The sequence below is a fragment of the Pristis pectinata genome, chromosome 7 (assembly GCF_009764475.1).
Source record: "Pristis pectinata isolate sPriPec2 chromosome 7, sPriPec2.1.pri, whole genome shotgun sequence".
Taxonomy (NCBI): domain Eukaryota; kingdom Metazoa; phylum Chordata; class Chondrichthyes; order Rhinopristiformes; family Pristidae; genus Pristis; species Pristis pectinata.
The window spans coordinates 87,295,953-87,319,806 of record NC_067411.1 but is presented as its reverse complement, the minus strand read 5'-3'; the positions used below and the strand labels follow the sequence as shown (position 1 = coordinate 87,319,806).

At 41.0% G+C, this 23,854-nt stretch overlaps 1 protein-coding gene across 1 annotated transcript in view; it reads left to right on the top strand.

Moving 5' to 3' along the window:
- apc (APC regulator of WNT signaling pathway) overlaps positions 1–23,854 on the top strand; it is a 104,348-nt gene that overhangs the window by 8,637 nt on the left and 71,857 nt on the right. Inside the window, 1 exon segment of the mRNA XM_052019227.1 lies at positions 8,677–8,835. Coding sequence (XP_051875187.1) covers positions 8,695–8,835 — 141 coding nt within the window. The 5' untranslated portion in view covers positions 8,677–8,694.

The following is a 23,854-nucleotide window of genomic DNA, read 5'->3' as shown; positions in this document are numbered from 1 at the left end:
TGAGTTTGTTTAATAATCTCTTGTGGCACATTTTTTTTGAAGATCTTCTGAAAGTTCAAATATACCACACTAAATGGTTCTCCTTTATTTGTTTTGCTTGCAACAACCTCAAAATTCCAAGGGTTGTGCCAAACTTGGTTTCCCTTTCATAAATCCATATTGATTTTACACAGTAGTTTTGCTGTTTACCAAGTGCATCTTACCAATTCCTCAATAATAAATTCCATCATTTCCTCTCCGATTGATATGAGGCTATCCAGTATATAGTTCCTTGTGATCCCCTTCCCCCTTTCTTAATTAGTGAGGTTATATTTCCTACCTTCCAATTTGTTGGAACAGTTCTTGAATTGATGGAAATTTGGAAGATGACAAACAGTGCATTCAATTATCTCCATAGCCGCCACCTTCAAAAGTTTAGGATGCAGGTAATCCTAAGTGAATATTGTTTTTCGGTCATCTTTTGAAACTAGTGCTACTTTCCTTGAGTTCTTCATTTACTTTAGACCAGCAGTCCAATTTCCAGGATGTATTCTGAGTCTTCTATGAAGATAGACAAAAAGTAGTTAATTTCTTTGTCACTTCCTTATTTCCTAATTTAATTTCACCTGTCACAGTCTGTAAGAGCCCCACATTAACTTTTGCCAACCATTCCCTTTTTTCTATATCTATAGAAGTTCTTGGAAACACTTTGTTTCTTGCTAGTCTAGTATAGTACTCTTCTTTCCCCTTCCTTATCAATGCCTTGTTCCTCCTTTGCTGAAAAATGAAATGCTCACAATCCTTAGGTTTATAACTTTTTTTGGCAATGTCAGAGCTTTTTACTTTGATATTTCTGGAAAGCATCAATATGCTGGGACTCTTCACTCTTGAAAAGAGAAAGTAGAAGGGTGACCCAATTGATGTCTTTTAAAATTATGAGCAACGTTTCCCATGTGGAGAAAATCAAAATTAGAGGCCAGTGTGAAAAGATGGTGATCAAGTGGGAAAGAAAGGAAAAAATGGTTGACATGGTCTTTCAGATACTTCTGTCCCTTAGAAGTTTGACTTTGCAATTTCTAAGGTGGACAGCTAGGATCCTGTAAACAAATTTATTCTGTTGTAAATTAAACCTTTTTTCTAAAACCAGTATTATTACGGATCACTTAAACTGTTTTATTTGGATATCCCAACATAACCAATAGTTGATATGTATGATCATTCATCAGGTATTGAGTCAGCCATGAACACACTTAAGTCTGACTGACTAGGTTGACTCTTCCCACTGCAGTGTCAGTATTCATATTTGCCATGCTTTATTTCCATTTTACAGTGCTGCAAGTGAATGATCAGCTCCTGACTGGCTAACTAGGCTGTACTCTCATTGGCATCGTGTTCCTTCATTGTTAATTTGTTACATTGACCAAACGGCTAGGCTTCATTTGCCATTAGTGAATTGTAAAGCATGCTTCTACTTCATTGTTTTCTGTGGTCTATATGGAACAGCTCATTTCAAGATCTTTGTCGAGGAGTTTACCTTGGGAATTTCTTTTTTTTTCTTTTTAACAATATTGGGATTGGATGAATAATTCTACAAAACTTCATCAGATAGTGATGTGAATGTAGAGCTTGCTGTCGCAGGAATTGGTTGAGTTGAATGGTGTAGCTGCTTTTAAGGGAAGGGTAGAGAGGCTTGTGAGTGAAAGGCATTGAGGAAGGAAGTATTAATATAGCATTAACATCTGCATAGACAGGGTGGTTCATGAAATGCTTCAGTGCTGTTTACTCCATGCAACTCAAATATTTCGTGCCATCAATTTATAGAGTTCATAGCATTGTGGATATATTAGCAAAGGCAACTTTGCTACTTGGGCAACTAATAGAAAATATTTTCAGGTTGGCAAGTTATAATGACTGGTTTGCTGCAGTACTGGACCCTTAACTATTTATAATCAATATTTAAGACAGATGAAGGACTGAATTTTTTTTTTGAAGCCAAATTATCTGCTGATACAGGAAAGCAAGTTATGGGGCAAACAAAGTCTGCAAAGGGTTACAGATAAGTTAAGCAAGTGGGCAAAAATTTGGCCAATAGACCATAACATGGGGAAAACCGTCTATCATTGTTTACATGAAGACTGACTACAGAATTCTGCTGTACAGAGGGATCTGGGTGTTCTTGTACATAAAGTTAGCATGTTGATGTTGCAACTAATTAGGAAAATCAATGGGTTATTATCCTTTATCAGAATCAGGTTTATTATCACTGACATATGTCGTGAAATTTGCTGTTTTGCGGTAGCAGTACAGTGCAAGACATAAAAATTACTGTAAGTTACAAAAAAAATAACTAGTGAAAAAGAGGAATAACGAGGTAGTGTTCATGGATTCATGGACAGTTCAGAAATCTGGAGGAGGGGAAGAAGCTGTTCCTGGAACATTGAGTGTGGGTCTTCAGGCTACTGTACCTCCTCCCTAATAGTAGTAATGTGAAGGGGGCATGTCCTGGATGGTGAGGGTCCTTAATGATGCATGCTGCCTTCTTGAGGCACCACCTCTTGAAGATGTCCTCGATGGTGGGGAGGGTTGTGCCCACAATAGAGCTGGCTGAATCTACAACCCTCTGCAGCCTCTTGTCAATCCTGCACATTGGAGCCTCCATACCAGGCAGTGGTATTGCAAAGGTGATGGAATGTAAAAGTGGGGATGTCTTGCTACAGCTGTAGATGGTGTTGCTAAGATCACACCTAGGTTACCGCAAGCAGTTTTGTCTCATTTCAGGAGTAGTATACCTTATTTTGGAGGCAGTTCAGAAAAAGTTCACTAGGTTAATTCCTGACAATAAGGGTTGATTTATAAGAGGTAAGGCTGGACCTATATTCATTATAGTTTAGAAAAATGAGATTAGTATTACTGAAGCATGATTGAAGGAATTTGAAAGATGGATGTTGCAAAGATTTACTTTCTTGTGGGAGAAATCTAGAACTAGGGTATAGTTTCAGAAAAATGGAATCCCTTATGGATGTGAACCTTCGGAATTCTCTATCCCAAGGGGCTATGGAGTCTGGGTTATTGAATATGTTGAAGACCAAGATAGAGTTTTGTTTTGTGGGGAAGCCAATAGTAGACAGGGTGAACAGGCAGGAAAGCAGAATTCGCCCTTGCACAAAACTCACTGGCAGGTCAGTAATCCCTGCCTTCCAATGCGCTTTTAAGACCTGAACTACGTACAGCCGTAATGTGAATTATGGAGCCATACAGCATAGAAACTAACCCTTTGGCTCACTGAATTCACACTAACCATCAAGCACCCATTTACAGTAATCCTACATGAATCCCATTGGATAAGACCACCAATATGGTCTTTGCAAAATCCTCAATTCACTAGTAGAAACACATCAACAGAAGCATCTCCAGCATTGCGGTCGCAATCACTCTCATTTGGCTACTTTGGGCAGTCTATCACTGCATGTTCAACTGCAGACATCTGAAATAGATACTGTATCTGAGCTCTGTTGTTGGAGGTAAACAGAAGAACGTTCAAATATGTGGTCAAAGCCAATTTCAAAAAAACAAGATCTCTGGCCTATGACCTGCTCAAAGTGTAGAGGAGTATTCAGGATGGTTTTGAGAAACTCAATGCCATGTGTCACAAGCACTTAAAAGCCCTGTGGAAGTAGTGGAAGGAGCACACCATCTCACAAGTTACCCATCCATCTGCGCTGTCAGCCACCAACTGCCTCATCTGTGAAGGAGTCTGCAGTTCCTGCAATGATCTTGTTAGCCATGTCAGAACTCAGAAAACTGAAGTGAAAGCAAGTTGTCCTCAATCCCGGCCACAATCTAAGATGGAGAAGGTAATGTGTACTCTCGATAGGTAGAAAATCAACTTGAAGTTTATGGATGTGAGACAGTACAAAGAAAAAGAGTTAAGTGATAATGGCTCATGGGGCTTAAAGATCAAGGCCAGAAGCTGAGAATTACAGCCTTATACAACTAATGAGGACAAAGATCTTGACCTGTCATTAGATTTTAGCAGAAACACGTGATCTGGGCATGAAAGACTGTTCATTTCATTAGGGGTACACCTAATAAGTTTCACTGCAGAGAGGTGGTGTACTGTTGCAGGAGATGGTCACATCTCACCTTGGAGCACAAGGCAATTCCAGAACCATTGCAGGTACCTACCTCCCTTGATGGCCCCATATGCCATATTAAAGCTCATGGGTTGTAATTGCCAGAAATCTGATTCCTGCTATTTACACTCCACAGACTTTAATGTTGCATTTCCATCAGATATCGTTAGGAGAGGCTGATTAGGAGGGACTTCAGTGTAAGTGTTTCTGCAATTTATTATTCCATGCACTGGCATGGTACTGTTCTGTATCTGCAAATTTAGCCTGATGGTGCTGAATCAGGCTTGCTGCCTGTGGTTCTTTCCTGTCCATCTAGCCTGGTCTGAATTCAGAAGGCTAATCTTGCTGGATATTAGCTTCCTGGTATTGGGTACCAAAGAATAGATTGACCAGGGTGTGGGTGGCATACTGCTGTGGTCCTGCCTTGGGAGTGTCCTTGGTGCTTCCCTTTGGAACTACTGTCCACAGCCAGGAAGATTCACCATATTTACCTTTTCAGTTTGTGTATGCTTTTCTATTATATGTAGCATCACAAAAGGGCTACTGTGCACACTAGATTTTAGGTGAACTTTGAGAAATGCAAATATTTAGCAAAACTCCTGGGCTTTTGAAAAGTTCATTTTTCAAGATATGGCAGCTGCCGATAAGACTGGTGTTTATTACCCTCCCAAATTGCCCTGAAGAAAATGGTGAGTCATGCTCTTGAGCCATTGGAATCCCGGTGGAGAACATAATTCTACCATGTTGTTGGGTAGGGAATTGCAGGATTTAGACCCGGTAATGCTGAAGGAACTGTCATATATTGTCAAACTGATGTGTAACTTCAGGAATCTGAAAGAGCTGGTGTCTGTAATGTGCGTTCTGCCCTCATCCTCCTCGAAGGTGGAGGTTGTAAGTTTTGGAGATCCTTTAGGAGTAGCCTAGGGAATTGATAGCAGAACATTTTGTGGACACAATGCACTAGAGATAGAGGGAATGCAAGTTTAAGATGGGGATTGGGCACCAATTAAAGGGATTGCTATATCTGGGATGGTAGCAGGTTTAAGTGCTGTTGAAGCTGTATTCCTCCAGGCGTACCGTGTGTATTCAGTCACACTTCTGCCACGTGTTTTGTAGATGGCAGAAGGCCTTACAAATAATAGGTGGTGAGTCATTGGTCACAGGATAACAGGATAGCCAACCTCTCGCTGCTCCTGTAGCACATTATTCATGTGGCTGGTCCACTGAGTTTCATGTCAATGGTAACCCCTCTCTTTTCCTCACCACCCACACTCCCCCCCCCCCCCCCCCCCCCCCCACAACCCCAGCTTATCCCCAGGATGTTGATAAAGGTGGACTTAGCAATTGTAATGTATTAAATGCTCAGATGCTCAGGGTAGTTGTTTTGACACTGAGCAGGTGGTCATTTCCTCGTGCTGGTGTGGCACAAATTTAACTTGCTATCTATCAGTGTAAAGTGATCCGTTATAAGAACTTGGTAGATCAAGTAGCATCTGTTAAGGCAAAGGGATGGGTTGGCATTTTGGGTCGAGACCTTGGAGTTTATCTCCAGAAGAACTGTGAAATTGTCACTCAGACCAATACTGCGATGACATACGCATCTGCAGAAAGTAAATTGATGAGAACAAGGTTAAGGTGGTTTACCTCTCTTGTTGGTTTGCTCACCATCCACTGCAGACTCAGTGGCAGCTCTTTTGCTCTGGACACGGTGGTAGTGATGGACCATGAAGCTGCTTACACACAGTGCAGACTGTACCCTTGCTACACTCAGTGTTTGTTCCAGGTTTCATTCAGTATAGCAGAAGACTATTCGTAGCAATCGAGGGGAGATTTCCTTGTCTATGTTTGACATGATTCCTTGAGATTTCCTGGGGTCAGGAGTTAATGTTTGGAATTCCGAATGCAACCCTCCTTTCTGTGTACCGTTCAAGAAGGAGGGTTGCATCTGGAAGTTCCAAACAGGGCAAGTGAGGATGGTGTTAAGCAAATTCATCCCCAGCACACACCTGGTCAGACTGCTGTGTCCTTCAGGACTAGGGGATTGTGTTGAATAAGTATGGGCACATGGAGTGTAACGTGTCATTCTTTGATCTTGATCATGTCAGATACTTTCATTTTCTGTGGGGTAGCTCTTCCCCATTTAGTCACAGATTTAATGTTCATGAGGAAAGTTAACAGGGCTAGGAGCAACTTTGCTTGTTTGTTGCTATGAATGCCACATAGTTTTTATTCTTCTGTTTAACATAGTGGTTTTGATATAACAAAATGGCTTGTGGCCATGTCAAAGACAATCATGTTTTGTACTCTCGAGCCATATTGCTAAAGGATGGTGACTTTCCTTCCCTGAAGGACCTCACGAGCCAGATGTTTTTTTTGGCAATTATTCAGGTGGTTTCATGATCACTATTACAGAGACTAGCTTTTTTTTTGCTGAATACCTGAGGGGAAATGTTAAAGTTGCTTACTCAGTGAAGTTTAATAGCAGTCATCTGCTTAACACATCTGTGAACTTCCTATTCTGCTGTGTGTTCTGTATGCTGCTGGAAGATGTTGAAGACAAAATTTCAGAACTGACAGCACCAATCTTTAGGAGAGATCATCATAAATTATGTAGCATAGTATAGCTGCTGTTGCCTGATTGAATCAACATCTTTACAATGCATTGGCCCTCAGTCAAGTTGAGATAAATTTTTATATGATTGTTAAGGAAATGGAGTTAGTCATTCTGTTTCCAATTCTTTCGTGCAGTGGTCCTTTGCTATTTTCTAGTAATGCGAAAAGCTTTTCTATTGGAAAACTAGATAAAGTAATGAAGAACCAGAAAGCTACCTGTGCTGTTGAGCAGAAACAAAGTAATGAATGAAGTCACCTTGGCGGAGGGAAGGGTGGAAATAGCAACAGAGGCTGGAATGTGAGGTGCTCTTTCTCTAGTTTGCTTTTGGGGCGAGGTCAAATGTGAACCAGAGGAACAGCATCTCGTATTCCACCTGGATAGTCTGCAACCTGACAGATCGATCATTGAATTCTCCAGTTTCAGGTAACCTGGTCCCCCCTTTGTCTCTTTCTGTCCCCTCCTGGTCTATTCAGTTCCTCCTACACACACCCAACCACCTCATCACAGTCCCCTATCCCTCCTCCACCTAATCCATCTACCCATCACTCACACTGGTGTTGCTGTTGCCAGCACTGTAATTTTCCATCTCACTTCCATCCTGACCATCTGTCTGTGGTCTCCTGTACTATTACAATAAGGCCCAATGTAAGCCTGAGGTTAGTATCTCATCCAACGTCTGTGTCAGAACTGACCATTTCTGCTAAGAGTCATTCACCTGTGATATTAAATGTTTTGCTTTTCCTTGGTAAAGGCTGATATGCTTGGCCTGTCCAACTGCAGTTCACAACATTTTATACTTCATCCGCCTTATCATTCTCCAACTAGTGCCATTAACCCATTGACCACTGCTTATTCCAATACTCCCTTCTTTGAGCCAGGTTTCTGTCCTTGCCATAATATGAAAATCCTGCAGGAGGACTTATTTTCACTTTTATTACATTATGTACATGCACTCTGAACTCCTCTTGAATGCTTCATATTTGCACACTTCTGGATCACTCTATTTCTAAACTATAAAGCTATAGAATTCTGTTTGTCCTCATACAACTTGATTTTTTGGGCAAATATTTTAATGGTGTGCCCATCCTCTTGCTGAGTTAGTTTAAACCTTTCCCGAACATTGGTTTACTTCCCTTGAAGGCATTGGTTCCAGCTCTGTTGAAGTGCAGTCCATTCATCTTGCACTGGCCCCTCTGGCTTAAGAGCTCATCCAAGTCCACCAAGAACCTGAGGTACACTCTCTGACTGCATTTCTGTAGCCTTTTGTTAACCTGTTTCTTAAACTGATCCATACATTAGGAATATCTGGAGCACTCTGTACCATCTTTGAGGCTCTGCTTTATAACTTTCCCCTCGGCTTCACAAATTTTGAATGTTGAATCTCAGTTTTCTTCCTATGTTGTTGGTTACCCTGTGATTTACAACTTCTGTTTATTCCCCTCCACCAGTATTCTACATATCTTCTGGAGGAAATTAAATCAACAGGGCAAAATCTCTCATGAGATTGTGCATGTTCTGTGGTAAGGATGGGGAATGATGGCCAAAAGTGACCTTGTTCATTCTTTGGTTTGCTCTCAGAGGCAGCATACAATACGCATGAAGAGACCAAATTAAGATCTAGAAGTATTGGGCAGCATTGTTATCATTGTAAATAAACACATTCTAATCTTGTCTAAGTGCCATTATATTGGATGTGATTTAAATATTTAGGTAAAAATCCCCATATGTTTGCAAGGAGGATTTTGCAGGTTCAGCTTGACAGGGTGTGTCTTTGTTGTGTTGAAGTTCTTAAAAACAAAGGTACAATTTATAGTTTTGAGAAGATTGCAAATGGATTACAACTGTAAAAGTTGAAATGTGCAGTTTGTAAAGAGGCACAATGCAGATTCATTGATAGTTTTAAGAAGCCATGTTCTAATGCTGGAATCTACTGTTTTTTTTTCCAAACAGGTCACCATTTCATTCAGGATGGCTGCATCATCAGCTTCATATGATCAGCTCCTGAAGCAAGTTGAGGCACTTAAAATGGAGAATTCAAATTTGCGACAGGAATTAGAAGACAACTCAAACCATTTGACGCAACTAGAGACGGAGGCATCCAACATGAAGGTACATTTCAAGTTTTGTACAAGACTGGATATCACTTTGCATCTTGCTCAGATGTTTTTTTTGGTGTTTGGCATTTGGTCCTAAAACTTGTTGGACAAAACATTGTGCAGTTTAATGTCATTGGTTTCCCTTGTATGCAGGTTAGTAGTTATTAAGAGCTGCCTTCATTGCAGCAAATTTAGATTCTGCTTAATTTCTGATGTACAAAATATTGTAATGTTGATAAAGTTCATGTTGCAAGATGAACCAGAGTTGAAAGTAGACACAAGGTAAGTGAGAAGTTAGCATGAAATTATCTTGTCAAAAAAAAATCAGTGACTCACCTGGATAATATGTAACTCCTGATAACAACATGGCTGACTCATAATTTTTTGAAATGGCCTATCCAGTCACCAAGTTTTATAAAATCACTGTGTATAAAAATACAAAATATAAGACAAAAATGATAAGGATGAAACCTAATGGACCATTAAACATCCTTCTAAGCAAGGATTTGAACATATTAAAGGCACACCCAACTCAGTTGAACCAACAGACTCTTCCTTAAATACATCTTGGAATTCTTGCTGAGGTTGTGATTTCCACCTACCACCCTCCTTCAGCTGATGCATCGGTACTCTTCCATGCTGAGCATCATTACTTAATCAATGAGAGTAATGAGGGCAGTGTATTTACTCTGGGTCCAGGACTGCAGTATCCATCACAGAGTGGCTTGGTGGCAACACTTCTGACTGAGCTGTCGAAGTCAAGATGGAAATAGCTGTTGATATTGATTTTATGGTGGAAGATGAGATGACCAACACAAAGGACGAATCAATTCAATATCTTAATTCTGAGGATGCATTTGTCCTTTATGTTGTTAATGAAAGTGAACATAATCCTTGAATCACTGCTCTGTCTTCAAATTGAATTCAGTCCTCACCATGCTGGATGAGATGGAATTCAGAAAAGATCTAACAGCTCAAAACTACATATCCACAAGATATAGTGGGACCTCAGAGGCAGCAACATATTCCACTGCTGTCCACAATCTCATAGCTGGTCCTATTCCTCACAGTATCTTTATCATCAAGCCATAGGACCAATCTGGCTCAGGTAGGAGTGCAGAATAGCATGTCAAGAGCAATGCCAGGTGCGGTACCTGGCATACCTGAAAATGAGATGTCAATAGGAAGCTATCCCACAGAACCACATCCATAGTAAGTAAAGCTGAGCAATCACAGCCAATGGGTCATGTCAAAGCTCTCTCAAGTGGTGACAAACAGGTCACGGAACGGAGGCTCAAAAAAATCCTCTTCCTCATCCTCTGAGTGAAAACCATCTTATAATAGCAAATGACGGTGAAAAGTCATATTTTCTTCATGGTAGGTAAATGGGTATCAGTGGATGGAGTATATTTGGATTTTTAAAGAAATTTCGTAAGGTATCATGTCAAAAGATAGGGCTCACAGAATAAGTGATAATATAGATAAAGGAGGGAAAACAGCTAGTACAAATGAAATAAAAACAGAAAATGTTGGAAACACTCAGCGGGTCAGGTAGCATCCATGGAAAGAGAAACAGAGTTAATGATTCAAGTCGACAACCCTTCAGAACTGGGAAAGTGGGGAAAATAACAAGTTAGTTTGCTAATATGCAAACTAACTTGTTTTCTTTCCCGATTCTGATGAAGCCTTTTCAGCCTGAAACACAAACTGTTTCTTTTTCACAGTTGCTGCCTAATCTGCTGAGTGTTTCCAGTACTTAATTTAATCTGCAGATATTTTAAATATACAGTTGTTGTTATTTTCAAGTTATACCATACTAGGGTTGTGCCACAGTGATCAGTGGCAAGAAAAGAGCCCAAGAAAGATTGGCTTATTTTTACATGAGTTTAGACAAATGAGAGGTAATTAAATTGAGAGAGATCATTCTGAGAGCATTAAGGGGTAGATGTTCATTGGTTACTTCCTATAGCTGGAGAATGGCTAGAAAGGAGGGGGGGTGGGGGGGAGGTGGGTGGCTTTGCTGATCATGGACAGTGTCACAGCTGTAGAAAGGGAGGATGTCCTGGAGGGATCGTCTACCGAGTCAGTGTGAGTGGAAGTCAGAAACAGGAACAGCAATCACTCTATTGGGAGCATTCTACAGGACCACCACCCTCCCCACCCTCTTTTCCCCCCCCCCCCCCCCCCCCCCCCAATAGCAGCAGAGACACCAAGAAGCAGATTGGGAGGCCGATTTTCGAGAGCTGCAAAAATAACAGGATTGTTGTCGTGGGTGATTTCAACTTCCCTAATGTTGATTGGCACCTCCTTAGTGTAAAGGGGATAGATGGGGCAGAGTTTGTTAGGTGTGTCTGGGAAGGATTCCTGACACAGTATGTGGACAGGCCGACTAGAGGAATTACCATTCTGGACCTGGTACTAGGCAATGAGCCTGATGAGGTTTCAGATCTCTCAGTGGCAGAGCATTTTGGAGATAGTGACCATAACTCCTTGACCTTTATCATTGCCTTGGAGAGGGATAGGAGCAGACGATATGGGAAAGTATTTAATTGGGGGAGGAGGAATTATGATGCTATTAGGCAGGAACTTGGGAGCATAAATTGGGAACAGATGTCCTTGGAGAAGTGCATAGCGGAAATGTGGAGGTTGTTTAGGGAATACTTGCATGGGGTTCTGGATAGGTTTGTCCCATTTGAGGCAGGGTAAGGATGGTAGAGTGAAGGAACAGTGGTTGACCAGAGATGTAGAATATCTTGTCAAGAAGAAGAAAGAAGCTTGCCTAAGGTTTACAAAGCATTGATCAGACAGGGCTCTGGAGAGTTACGAGGTAGCCAGGAGGGAGCTTAAGAATGGGCTTGGGGGAGCTAGAAGGGGGCATGAGAAGGCCTTGGCGAGTAGGATTAAGGAAAACCCCAAGGTGTTCTATACATACTGTATGTGAAGAGTAGGAGGATGACTAGAGTTGAGGGTAGGACCGATCAGGGATAAAAGAGGAAACGTGCTGGGAGTCGGAAGAGGTAGGGGAGATCCTTAATGAATACTTTGCTTCAGTATTCACCAGTGAGAGAGACCTTGATGTTTGTGAGGGTGGCGTACAACAGGCTGATACACTAGGGCATGTTGACGTGAGGAAAGAGGATGTGCTGGAACTTATGAAAAACATTAGGATAGATAAGTCACCGGGCTGGATGGGATATATCCAAGGTTATTACAAGAAGTGAGGGAAGAGATTGCTGTGCCTTTGGCGATGTTCTTTGCATCCTCACTGGCCACCGGAGCAGTGCCAGATGATTGGAGGGTGGCAAATGTTGTTCTTTTGTTTAAGAAAGAGAGTAGGGATAACCCTGGAAATTACAGACCAGTGAGTCTTAGGTTCAGTGGTGGGCAAATTACTGGAGAAGATTCTTATAGACCGGATTTATGGGCATTTGGAGAAGCTTAGGCTGATGAGGGACAGTCAGCATGGCTTTGTGAGGGGCAGGTCGTGCCTCACGAGCCTGATTGAATTCTTTGAGGATGTGACAAAGCACATTGATGAAGGTAGAGCAGTGGATGTGGTGTACATGGATTTTATTAAGGCGTTTGATAAGGTTCCACATGGAATGCTCATTCAGAATGTCAGGAGGCATGGGATCCAGGGAAGCTTGGCTGTGTGGATTAAGAATTGGCTTGCCCATAGAAGACAGAGGGTGATGGTAGATGCAGTATATTCTGCCTGGAGGTCGGTGACCAGTGGTGTTCCACAGGGATCTGTTCTGGGACCCCATTGTGATTTTTATAAATGACTTGGATGAGGATGTGGAAGGGTGGGTTAGTAAGTTTGCAGATGACACAAAGGTTGGTGATGTTGTGGATAATGCAGGAGGTTGCTGCAGACCACAGCAGGGCATTGATAGGATGCAGAGCTGGGCTGAGAAGTGGCAGATGGAGTTCAACCTGGAAAAGTGTGAAGTGATACACTTTGGAAGATCAAGTTTGAAGGCAGAATACAAGGTTAATGGCAGGACTCTTAGCAGTGTGGAGGAACAGAGGGATCTTGGGGTCCACTTCCGTCAATCCCTCAAGGTTGCCGCGCAGGTTGATAGGGTTGTTAAGAAGGCGCATGGTGTGTTGGCCTTCATTAGTCAGGGTATTGAGTTCAGGAGCCGTGAGGTAATGCTGCAGCTCTATAGAACTCTGGTTAGACCACACTTGGAATATTGTGTTCAGTTCTGGTCGCCTCATTACAGGAAGGATGTGGAAGCTTCAGAGAGGGTGCAGAGGAAATTTACTAGGATACTGCCTGGATTGGAGAGCATGTCTTATGAGGATAGGTTGAATGAGCTAGGACTCTTCTCTTTGGAGAGAAGGATGATGAGAGGTGACTTGATAGAGGTGTACAAGATGATAAGAGGCATAGGTCGAGTAGACAGTCAGAGACTTTTTCCCAGGTGAAAATGGCTAACAAGAGGGGCATTTTAAGGTGATTGGAGGAAGGTGTAAGGGGGATGTCAGAGGTATAGAATTTTGGGATCCGAGCCTCAGGATAAAATGTTGGAGGTTAGAAGAAATTTTTTTATGAAGAATCTTGGAAATCCTTTACCTAATTGTAGATGGCTTGTCATTGAATATATTTAAGGCTGATATCAATAATGGTTGTAGTAATCAACTATCTCAGTTCTAAGATTTCACAGGAATTCCATGGTGCAGTGCCCTAAGTACAAACGTCAATAACAACATCATCATCATCATCTGCTTCATCATGAACATTTTCCTCTTTGTAAGAGCTGGAAGAGGGACAATGGCTGATGCTTGCACGATGTTGAATTTCATTCTTATATTTTTGAATAACAGCAGCCTTTTTCCACAAGCAGCAAGACCCAGAATAGTGTGGACCCAGCAAGAGAAAAAGTAGTCATCTTCCATTGGCTTTCAGTAGCATTGCCTTCTGTGAGTTTGCCACCATCAATATCTTGAGCATCACCACTAATAAGAAATCTAACTGGACCAGCCATGTGACTGTTGTGGCTGCAGGAGCAGATCATAGGATAGGTATCCTGCAACAAGAGGAGTATCCCCTGACTCCCTAGACTTTACACTACATGCAAGGCATAATTCATGAATAAAATTCTGGTTCAGTGATATCTAAGACACAGTAGCTCGATAAATTTGCCCTCGGATCCATTGTACATTGTGAGTGCAGTATGTAAGATTTATAAAATGCACTGAAACAATTTAAGGCTCCTTCGACTGAACCTCCCAAATCCACCAGTTCTACGATCTAGTAGCACAAGAACATTAGTTACATGCCACCACTTGTGAATTCCCACCTGAGTTACACATTATCCTCCTTTGTGCCTGGGTCAGCATTTTGGAACACCCAATCCAGTGCCACTGTGATGTAATTTAGAGATAAGATATCTTTATTAGTCACATATACATCGAAACACACAGTGAAATGTATCTCTTGTGTAGTGTTCTGGAGGCAGCCTGCAAATGTCACCATGCTTCCAGTGCCAACATAGCATGCCTACAACTTCCTCACCCATAGGTCTTTGGAATGTGGGAGGAAACAGGAGCATCCAGAGGAAACCCATGCAGACACAGGGAGAATGTACAAACTCCGTACAGACAGTGGCTGGAATTGAACCCAAGCTGTTGGCGCTGCAGTAGTGTTGCACTAACTGTTACACTACCGTGCCTGCGTCAAGACTGCAGCAGTTCGAGCGCAAATTGGCATCACCTTCTCAGAGGCAATTAGACATGATATTAAATGTGGGTCTTTCCAGTGATGGCAACATCTTATGAATGAAAATGACAGTTCCCAAAATGTGTTGCATTTGGATAACACTTCCATTATGATGGAGGTGGCCACCATTCACCTGATAGCTCCTAACAGATCAATTCTCTCTCCTTTCCTCTTTAGCCTTTCAACTTTTTCTCTCTCACATGCCAATTTCCTTTTCAGTGATCTGTGTATTTCAGGATGATCTCTATTGTGGTTCACATTTCCTGTGGTAGTAGCCTCTGTGTGTCTTTTTTTAAGCATGCAAAGCTGATGCTTGAACTATACATCCTTAACAAGCCGGAAATCTGGAGCTCAGTGGCATGGTGAGTCCAAGGTATCTGGAGATCCCATCTTAAGAAACCCTCATCTATCCTCACAGGGTTTGTAATCTCAGCATCATTATCCAGCTGATCAGGACTAATTGAGGACTTCAGAATTGTATTGCACTTAATCTGGAACCCTGCCGCAGGCCTGTTCACCATGAATGATCCTATGTGAAATGGAATCCAGGCAACATAGTCTTGAGGGTAATTTGAACACAAGCCTCCCAATTGCAACAAGGTCTTGATCTTTGAAGAAGTATTCCTTCACCTAATCCTTCTAAATATTAAGGGATTCTAGCCTTCATGACCCAACATTTCAATCATTTATTGTGCAGAGTGCATCTGAGCATCATTTTGGATTGTATTTTTAACTTGAGCATGCATAACCTGTTGTAGTTTAATCACATTTACAGTGGTGATCAGGGTACATTTTATTCCTATGTAATACAAGCAATTCTGCATTACAGCTGTTCGGGTTGCAGAAATTTGCCCTAACAGAATTCACAAATCACTACCCAAAAGTTTGAGATATGGAATAAAACTTGCTTTCATGGAATTTGTTGGGGGGGAGAAACTAAATAAATCAACACATTTTTCTTTGCACGCTCAGTTGATGTGGCTTCATGTTACAGAAATGTCTAAAGCAGCCCATTTTCTAGGAATGCAACCCCTCTCTAATGCAGGGGTCACCTGTACATTTTGTGTTTCTATAGAGCTCCCTCTGGTGTCTCTTTTCAAAACTGAAGGATCTTAGACAAAAATAAATTGGTGAATTGGTTTATAATTATTGTCACGTAGCGAGATACAGTGAAAAACTTGTACTCATAACTTGTACTCAGAAAATGCTGAAAGCACTCAGCAGCTTAGGCAGCATCTGTGAAAGAGAAACAGATTTGTTTCAGGTTGGAGACCTGTTTTCAGAACTGGAAAAGAGAAAAAAATTAAGTTTCAGAGAAGATGAGGGAAGGAAGGATCTCAAATTTTCCTTGGATCCTTCCTCAAGCAATAAGATCTGCTTCCTTCCCCCTTGGTTGTAGGCATGCATTCCTTGGTTAATTATCACCTTAAATCATCTTCCCTTGTTTTAAATTTTGCACTTTAAATTTATAGTAATTCAGCTTACTTCAAACCTCTGCCATGGTTGTCTTGTGGTTGGTTCTGACACTTGCTACAAGGAGATAGCTCTGTACCTTAGATTTTGTATGAATGCACTTACTACCTAACTTAAACATAAGAGGCCAAGTGCTCAAGGAATGAATGTGCAACCTCCACAAAGATGGCACCTGAGGTCAGGATTGAACCCAGGTCCCTGGTGCTCAGCATCTGCGCACCACTCTACCCCATGCAGCTTTACTCTCAGCAAATAAACATTTAACGTGACACACCTTCTGATAAACCCAAGATCATTGGTTGCCTCCCTTTGTGAGGTCCTGGAGGCCAGTTCCCCAGCTGTTTCGGAGCTCCTTGTGCAGTAAAGAATGATTGCACAGAATGAGGCTGTTCTCCTTCTGTCAGTGCCAGTTATCTACCAGAGCAATTCTCCATTTCCATCCACCATTTCTCTGTAGCTTTGATTTCTTTTTGACCATATGTTTATCTAATACCCTCATTAAGATGCAATGAAACCTATCTACGCCACACCTGCATTCCAGATTTCAACCACAGTCTGCATTTAAAGTTTTTCCTCATACCACTCTTAATTCTTTTTATTCCTTATGACCTCTGGTTCTCATACCTTCTACCAAAAAGGAACAGTTTCCCAGATCCCTCATCATTTTATATACTTCTATAAAATTTCTCTCATCCTTTTTTGTTCTCTATCCTTTTAACTGTCCACTCTCATCCCAGGAACCATTCTTGTTCATCTTTTCTGGACCCACTCATGCTTTGGGGTGTCAGAAGTGAGCTACTTGCCATAGGATACGCAGCCTCTGACCCATGCTTTTAACCACAGTACTTTATAACTTGTTAGTAGTCATAGAGACATTTAGCATGGAAACTGGCCTTTTGGCCCACCTAGTCTGTGCTGACCATCAACTGTCCATTTACAATAATTCCACATTAATCTCCTTTTATTCTCCCACTTTCTTATCCACTCCCCCAGATTCTACCACTCAACTATGCATTGGAGGCAATTTACAGGGGCCAATTAATCTACCTCCTGCATGCTTTTGGGATGTAGGAGGAAGTTGTAGCACCTAAAGGAAACACGCGCTTCAAATGGAGAATATTCAAACTCCACATGAATAGCACCCAAGATCAGGATTGAACCCCATTCCCTGGTGCTGAGAGGGAGTAGTTACATCAACTGCACCATGTTGCCACCCCATAGTAGTGATCCATTTGAATTTGTGACAATGGTGAATTCCAGAATGTGTACTGTGGTGCACTTGGTGATGGTATGTTAAGAGTAGCTGGTTAGTCTCAATTTGGAGATGATCGTTGCCTCAGTATTTGCCACCTATCCTGTTTAAACTTGCTGAATTCATTAGCGTATTTGAGGTTAGTCTAATCTGGCCTAAAAGAGCTGGGAAATATGCATGTCTGTGCTGCTTTGTTGGACTTTGAGGTACAGGCGTGCAACACTGGTCCAGGTTCAGTGTTCAGCAGATCTTGTATTTTAGTGGATGTCCAAAGAAAATATTTTTAGAGCAAGGTTACACAGTCTGCTTTGTTGGAATATAAAAGATACACTTTGCTTAAGTTTGTAAAGTTACATTCAACACAGTAGCAACTGCAAGAAGCATTAGGAGTTTTGTGCTGCTCTGTTTTGCAATTATATCAGTGGCCCACAAAGAAATTGCATGACTACCTGATTATTGATCTTGGGTAAAATCATGTACGTTTGTATTTGTATATGGTGAATGGGGGAGTGAGCTCTCTCCAGTTGAGAGACAGGGTGGGGGGAGGTGTACTAATCAGCCACGTTTGTCCAGAGCTGCATCAAATGTTACTTGTATTTTCCTTATGTCGTCACACAGTTCAAATTATTGACAGGCCAGAATTTTTTTTTTCCAATTTGAATTAAAAAGTGATTGAATGTGTATGAAGTGATTAATTAGAATATCATCGCTTCCCTCTCTGCAACAATGCCAGCTCTGCCCTTGTACCTTCTGCAGTTGGAACAATAAACAAGGCATTTAACTGCTCAGAATTGATATTCTAATGCGCTAGTGTTTTTGAGCTCTTTTTAAACCTTGTGCTAGGTTATATTGGCTCACATAATATAGAGCAAGATTTGGGACTCCTTCCTAAAAGTGATGTCTATTGGTCTGTGTTTTAGTATGTAGATAAGTTTTCAGTAGCAAACAATGAGGCCGGTTGAGTAATTTCTTTCCGTTATCGTCCTCACTCCATATTAGAAGGCTCGTTGATATGAATATTTTGCCAAAAATCCACAATGATGATATAGCTAATCATGCTGGTGCCCAAGTCCTTTAACTGCTTTTTTGCTCTGCATGTAATTGGTTACTTCAAAATGAAAAAGTCCCATTTTAAATTGATTCTGCTTTTGCTGAAATTAATTTTAAAACAATTTTGGAAGAAGTGAACATGAAATTTGTTCAATAGCAGTTGTTAAAATAAGTTATCTGTCTACAGTATTTATGATTTTTGTAAAATTAGTTTTTGGTATTGACTGTTGTATGGTTAATTCTAACGTGTTCTTTGTGAACTAATAGGAGATGACTAAGTATGAATCAGTCATGAGGCAGCTAGTTGGTGAAATGACTTCTGGTTGATATGTAATTTGCAGAATTTCCTTTCCCAATTATAAATTGGCTCTCCTAGGAAAATGGCTGATTACTTTCATCGCTGCACATTACATCTTCTGTTTTCTCAGAAATAAATGGAGCACATTAGATTTTCTGAAGGTAACTTTTATATTGATATTGCAAATGAATAATAGTCTTTCCATTTTGGCTAGGATAAGTATTTTAAATCAGAATCTATTATGTGATGTAGACAATATTAAATTATGCCTCTCAAAGATCCTAGTGATGAGTGTTATTGCAGAACTTCAATATTTAAAAATGAAGAAATTTATTATACAAATATCAATCAAGCATGTAATTGTACTCTTTATTTGTATTAAACGGAAGATAAAACTGTGCAGATTTCCTATCTTCCAATAGCTTGGCTTCAACTTAATAGAGAAATGAATGGGGTGGGGGTCCCTATTTCAATTTTTCTCTTGATACTTTTAATTACCTCACAGAAACATTTCTCTACCATATATTTTCATTCTTTTACCTTCCCACAGTTGATTTTAAGTGTTTTTTTTTGTGAAGCAGCTTCAGATGGATTACATTAAAGGTTCTAAGTAAATTAATGTTATAATTTTTTTCCTTAAGTTTCATTCAGCCACTTGAATTTCCATTTTTTTTCTTGTAAGTATTCTCTCCCTCTGATTTCTCTCTGCTCATTCTCCTCCTATCTGGATTTTGCTAATAGAAAAAGAATCTGTTGGTTGCAAGCGTTAAGAAGTGACCTTAATTTTAAAAGATAAGTTAATTGGCTTATCCTTTTATTGATAGGCTTTGCAGCTGAAATAGATGGTGGAGGTGCATTATCAGGAAATAGGTGACAGCCCCATCTAAGTTGTTTGTAAACACCTTTACTAAAAGTCAGAAATGAGTGCCACCCAGTGTAGAAAAACTTGCACCCAATGCTGTCAGACTGATGCTTTGTGCCTCCCCTCAATACTGATGAATATTGGAACCCCTCAGTAATGCAAACCTTTTTTTTTCCCCCAGAGGGTTGCTAAAATCTGGAAAACACAGTCTAAGCAGGTGGTAGAGGCACTCTTCTCACAGCATTTGAACTATTTGGATAATAATTTGTAGTACCATGATATATAAGGCTACAGACCATGTCGTGGTAAATGAGATTAGTATAGATAGGGATGTGATGGCCATCACTGATGTGAGAGGTCGATGGGCCTGTTTCCATGCTGTGTATCTTGGTGACTCAATGACTCAGAAGTATTAAACCTCAATCAATTCCAATAAAAAAGATAAATTTTGGGAATGTTTTAGGAACTGCTAAGATATAAATGCTTATTGCTCATAGTGAGATCTAAATAGAAGGGCCAGCATTAATGAGGTGGGCTGAAGGGCATGTTTCCTTGCAATATGATTGTGACTCTCTGCCTGTAACAATTGTATATTAAATTAATTGGTGTTTTATTGAAAGCTCATTAAGTGCCTGAAAATCATAGTGGACTTGGTGTTGTAGGTATCATGCATGGTATTATGACATGCAATAGTTGCTATTACTTTTATCACTGTTATTGCTACCCTGTGATTGTGAAGTATGCCCTGAAACCTTGCTATTTGGCCCTAACCCAAAGGCACCTAACTTCGAGTTGGTTCAGGTTGAGAGTATATTCTAATGAAACATTCAGATTTGGGTCAGTTCTGGCTGTACTGTGCCAGTTTGGTTTAGTATTATTTATGGGTTAGGATGACTTGCTTCATGTAAACTGCATTGTGAATACCATGGTTAAGATTATTATATTTATGGGGAGAATCGGGTCTGGAAAAATTTGTAAGTGTGCAAATGGGGTTCACTTTGTGGTAGGGTGGGGTTAGGGTTGGCATTTAATTTTATAAGGAAGACCTCTTCCCCACAAATCTATCAAAATGTTTCCTACATTTTTTCATTTTTCTAACCTCTCTGATATATCTGGTGTTTTAAAAATTGCATGTCACAGATATATCTGTTTGTTGTGTTTTTTTGTGCCATATGTACATTTTTCACTTGAAGGCTACTGTCAGCAGCTTGGGCTTGAATTTGACGTTTTTGTTGAATTTTGATTGAGTCATTGTAAATTGCATAATATGTCTGTTTTTCCAGAAGTCATCAATGAAAGACAGTTCTTTAGATTTTTGTGATTTCAACTCAGATGCTTGAATTTTGAAGGACAAGATTCATTTGGAAAACAAATAATAAAAAAAAAGCAGATGCTATAAATCTGAAATAAAACCAGAAAATGCTAGAAATATTTTTTGGTCAGACAGCATCTATGGAGCAGGAGACAAAGTTGATTTTCCCAGTTCTGACTGAGGGTCATTTACTTGAAATGTTAACATTGTTTCTCTTTTGACAGATATTGCCTCACTTGTATATTTACAGCATTTTCTGTTTCTAATTCATTTTGAAAGCTTGAGATATATTTTGTACACATTGTTATTTAATTAAACTTGAAAATTTCTATACTAGGCAGCAGTATCTTAATGCTAATTCATTTTCTAGTTAATTATCTCAAGTTTTGTTGTTTTTGAAAAACTGATATTAATTAAAGCTTTGCAGTATCAGAAAAAATGGCTGTGGGTAAGATTACAAAGCAGAGGAGTTACAGGATAGAACAAAAATCAATGCTGGAAGAACTTGGCAGGATTGAGCAACATCTGTGGAGGCACTAGTTGTAAGTAGATATTTTGGGTTGAGATCCTGCATCAGGACTGAGAGGGAACGGGAAAGATCACCAACATATAGCAGTGGGGGGTGGGGGGGAGGGGAGGTGGAACGGAGGCTGGTAGGTGATTGGTGGAGTCGGGTGGGGACAATGGGTAGATGGAACCAGGTGGGAGAGATGAGCAAAGGGGGAAGAAAACTACTTTCCTTTTCTGGATCTCTTTCTCCAACTTGCCATTAGCATCTACTATAAACTTGCCAATTTGCACAGTTACTTCAACTATACCATTTCCTACCTGCCTCCTGTAAGGATGCCATACCTTTTTCTCAATTTCTCCATCTCAGCTGCATCTCTTTTTCAAGATGAGGCCTTTTGCTCTAAAGCTTCTGAAATATCCTCCTTCCAGAAGTTTGGCTTCCCCTCAGCCATAGTTGATAGAGCCCTCACACATTTCCTCCACTTCCTGCCTGTCTGTTCTAATCTCCCTGCCCTCTCTCCTCCCCGCCCCCTTCTCCAGGCAGAGCAGCAGTGGAGACACATGAGACTGTAGAAGCTGGAGCAAAAACAGCAATAGAATTCCCACCAGTTTCCGCATCCAATAAATCAATCTCCGCGATTTCTGTCAGCTCCAGTGTGATCCCACCACCAGTCACATCTTCTCTCTTTTCCCCTCCCCCCATCTACTTTTTGCAGGGACTGTTCTCTTTGAAACTCCCTTGGCTGCTGAGCCCTCCTCACCCAATCCTCCCTATCTCCTGGCACTTTCCCTTGAAACCAAAGGAGATGTAACACCTGTCCCTTCACCTGCTCACTAGCCACCATCCAGGGGCCTAAATCGCCCCTCCGGGAGAGGCAGAGGTTCACCTGTACCTCTTCCATCCTGGTGCACTGCATTTGGTGTTTGTGATGTGGCTTCTCCGTATTGGTGAAACCAAGCCTAGACCATTTTCCAGAGCACCTGCACTCTGTCAGCAACTGCCATCTCGAGCTTCTGGTTGCACATTATTTTAACTCTCCTTCCCAAGCCCACATCAACCTGTCTGTCCTTGGACCTCTCCATTGCTACAGAAAAGACAAGCTTAAGTTGGAAGAACACCATCTCGTATTTCACTTGGATAGCTCACAACACAATGGTATGAACATTGAATTTTCCAATTTCAGGCAACTCGCACTCCTGGTGCTCTACACACATACACACATTTCCATCTGCCCATCGTCCCCTCTTCATCTGGCTCCATCTATCACCTACCAGTTTCCATCTTCTCCCCTGCCCCTGGATCCATCTACCACTCATCTCCTCTCCATCTGGTCCCACCTATCACCTACCAGTCTCTGTCCCACTCCCCTTCGCATTGCTATATACAGGCAATCTTTCCTGTTCTTTCTCTGACCTGATGCTAGGTCTCAATTTGAAACGTCTTTTGCCTTCACAGATGCTGAGTTCTTGCAGCATTCTGTTTTTTGCTCGAGGTTCCAGCATCTGCGGTCTATTTTGTCTCGAGTGACTCGATAGGTTGGGTTTGTTTTTCTTGGAGTAGAGGAGGCTAAGTGGGCCTGCATGAGATGTACAAAATAATGAGGGGCATGGATAGGGTAAATGGTCAGAAACTTCCCATGAAGGTATATAAAGCCAGAGGGCATAGGTTTATGGTAAAGGATAGACCATTAAGGGGAATCAGAGGAAAGAATTGTTTCTCCCAGAGGGTGGTTGGAACCTGGAATCCATTGCCTGAAAGAGTAGTGAAGGCAAGTATACTCGCAACACTTATGATGCATCAAGATGTGCACCAGAATTGCCAAAGCATAAAAGCCTTGGGACTAAATACTGCAAAATGGTATTGGAATAGATGGCTACTCCATGGTTGGCAAGGACATTTCGTCATGGCCATTGGACTTCAGACAGTCTTGCAACTAAATCCAGATTTGTGCTGTACACATGTGAGAGTGGTGTTCTTTGATAGCAAGAGTAATATACAACCAGATATGACGAGAGTCCTCACAGAATTCAAGAAGATTAGGGAATGTGAAGGGAGGGAGTCAAAAGAAAACACTCAATGGTTAGAGCAGTACCTAATGCAAAAAGATACAGTTGAGGAGGACTATATCACTGTCTACCGTTGAGAGTGATACAGTCCTCGAAGTCACAAATGTGCTGCATGATAATGAGTGGTAAATTATCCCTTATCTACACGAACTAACTGTGTGGGGGTTATCCACTTTAAAAAGTCAGAGGAAGTAAAATTGCTGGAAATGCTCAGTGGGTTAGACAGCATCTGTGGAGGGAGAGAGAGAAACAGAATTAACCTTTCAGGTTGATGACCTTTCAGCATCACTGAAGTTGGAAATCAAATGTTTTGAGTTGTGATGAAGGAGGAGGGATGAAGAGACAGGGAATATCTGTGACAGGTTAAAGACTATCACAATGAGATTGAACAGTTCATGTGCTGGTGGTCAAGGTTTGCCAAATGCAGCTAATCTGTTTGGAGGGGACATAAATATAAGGAGATACAAGTGGAAAAAGGGG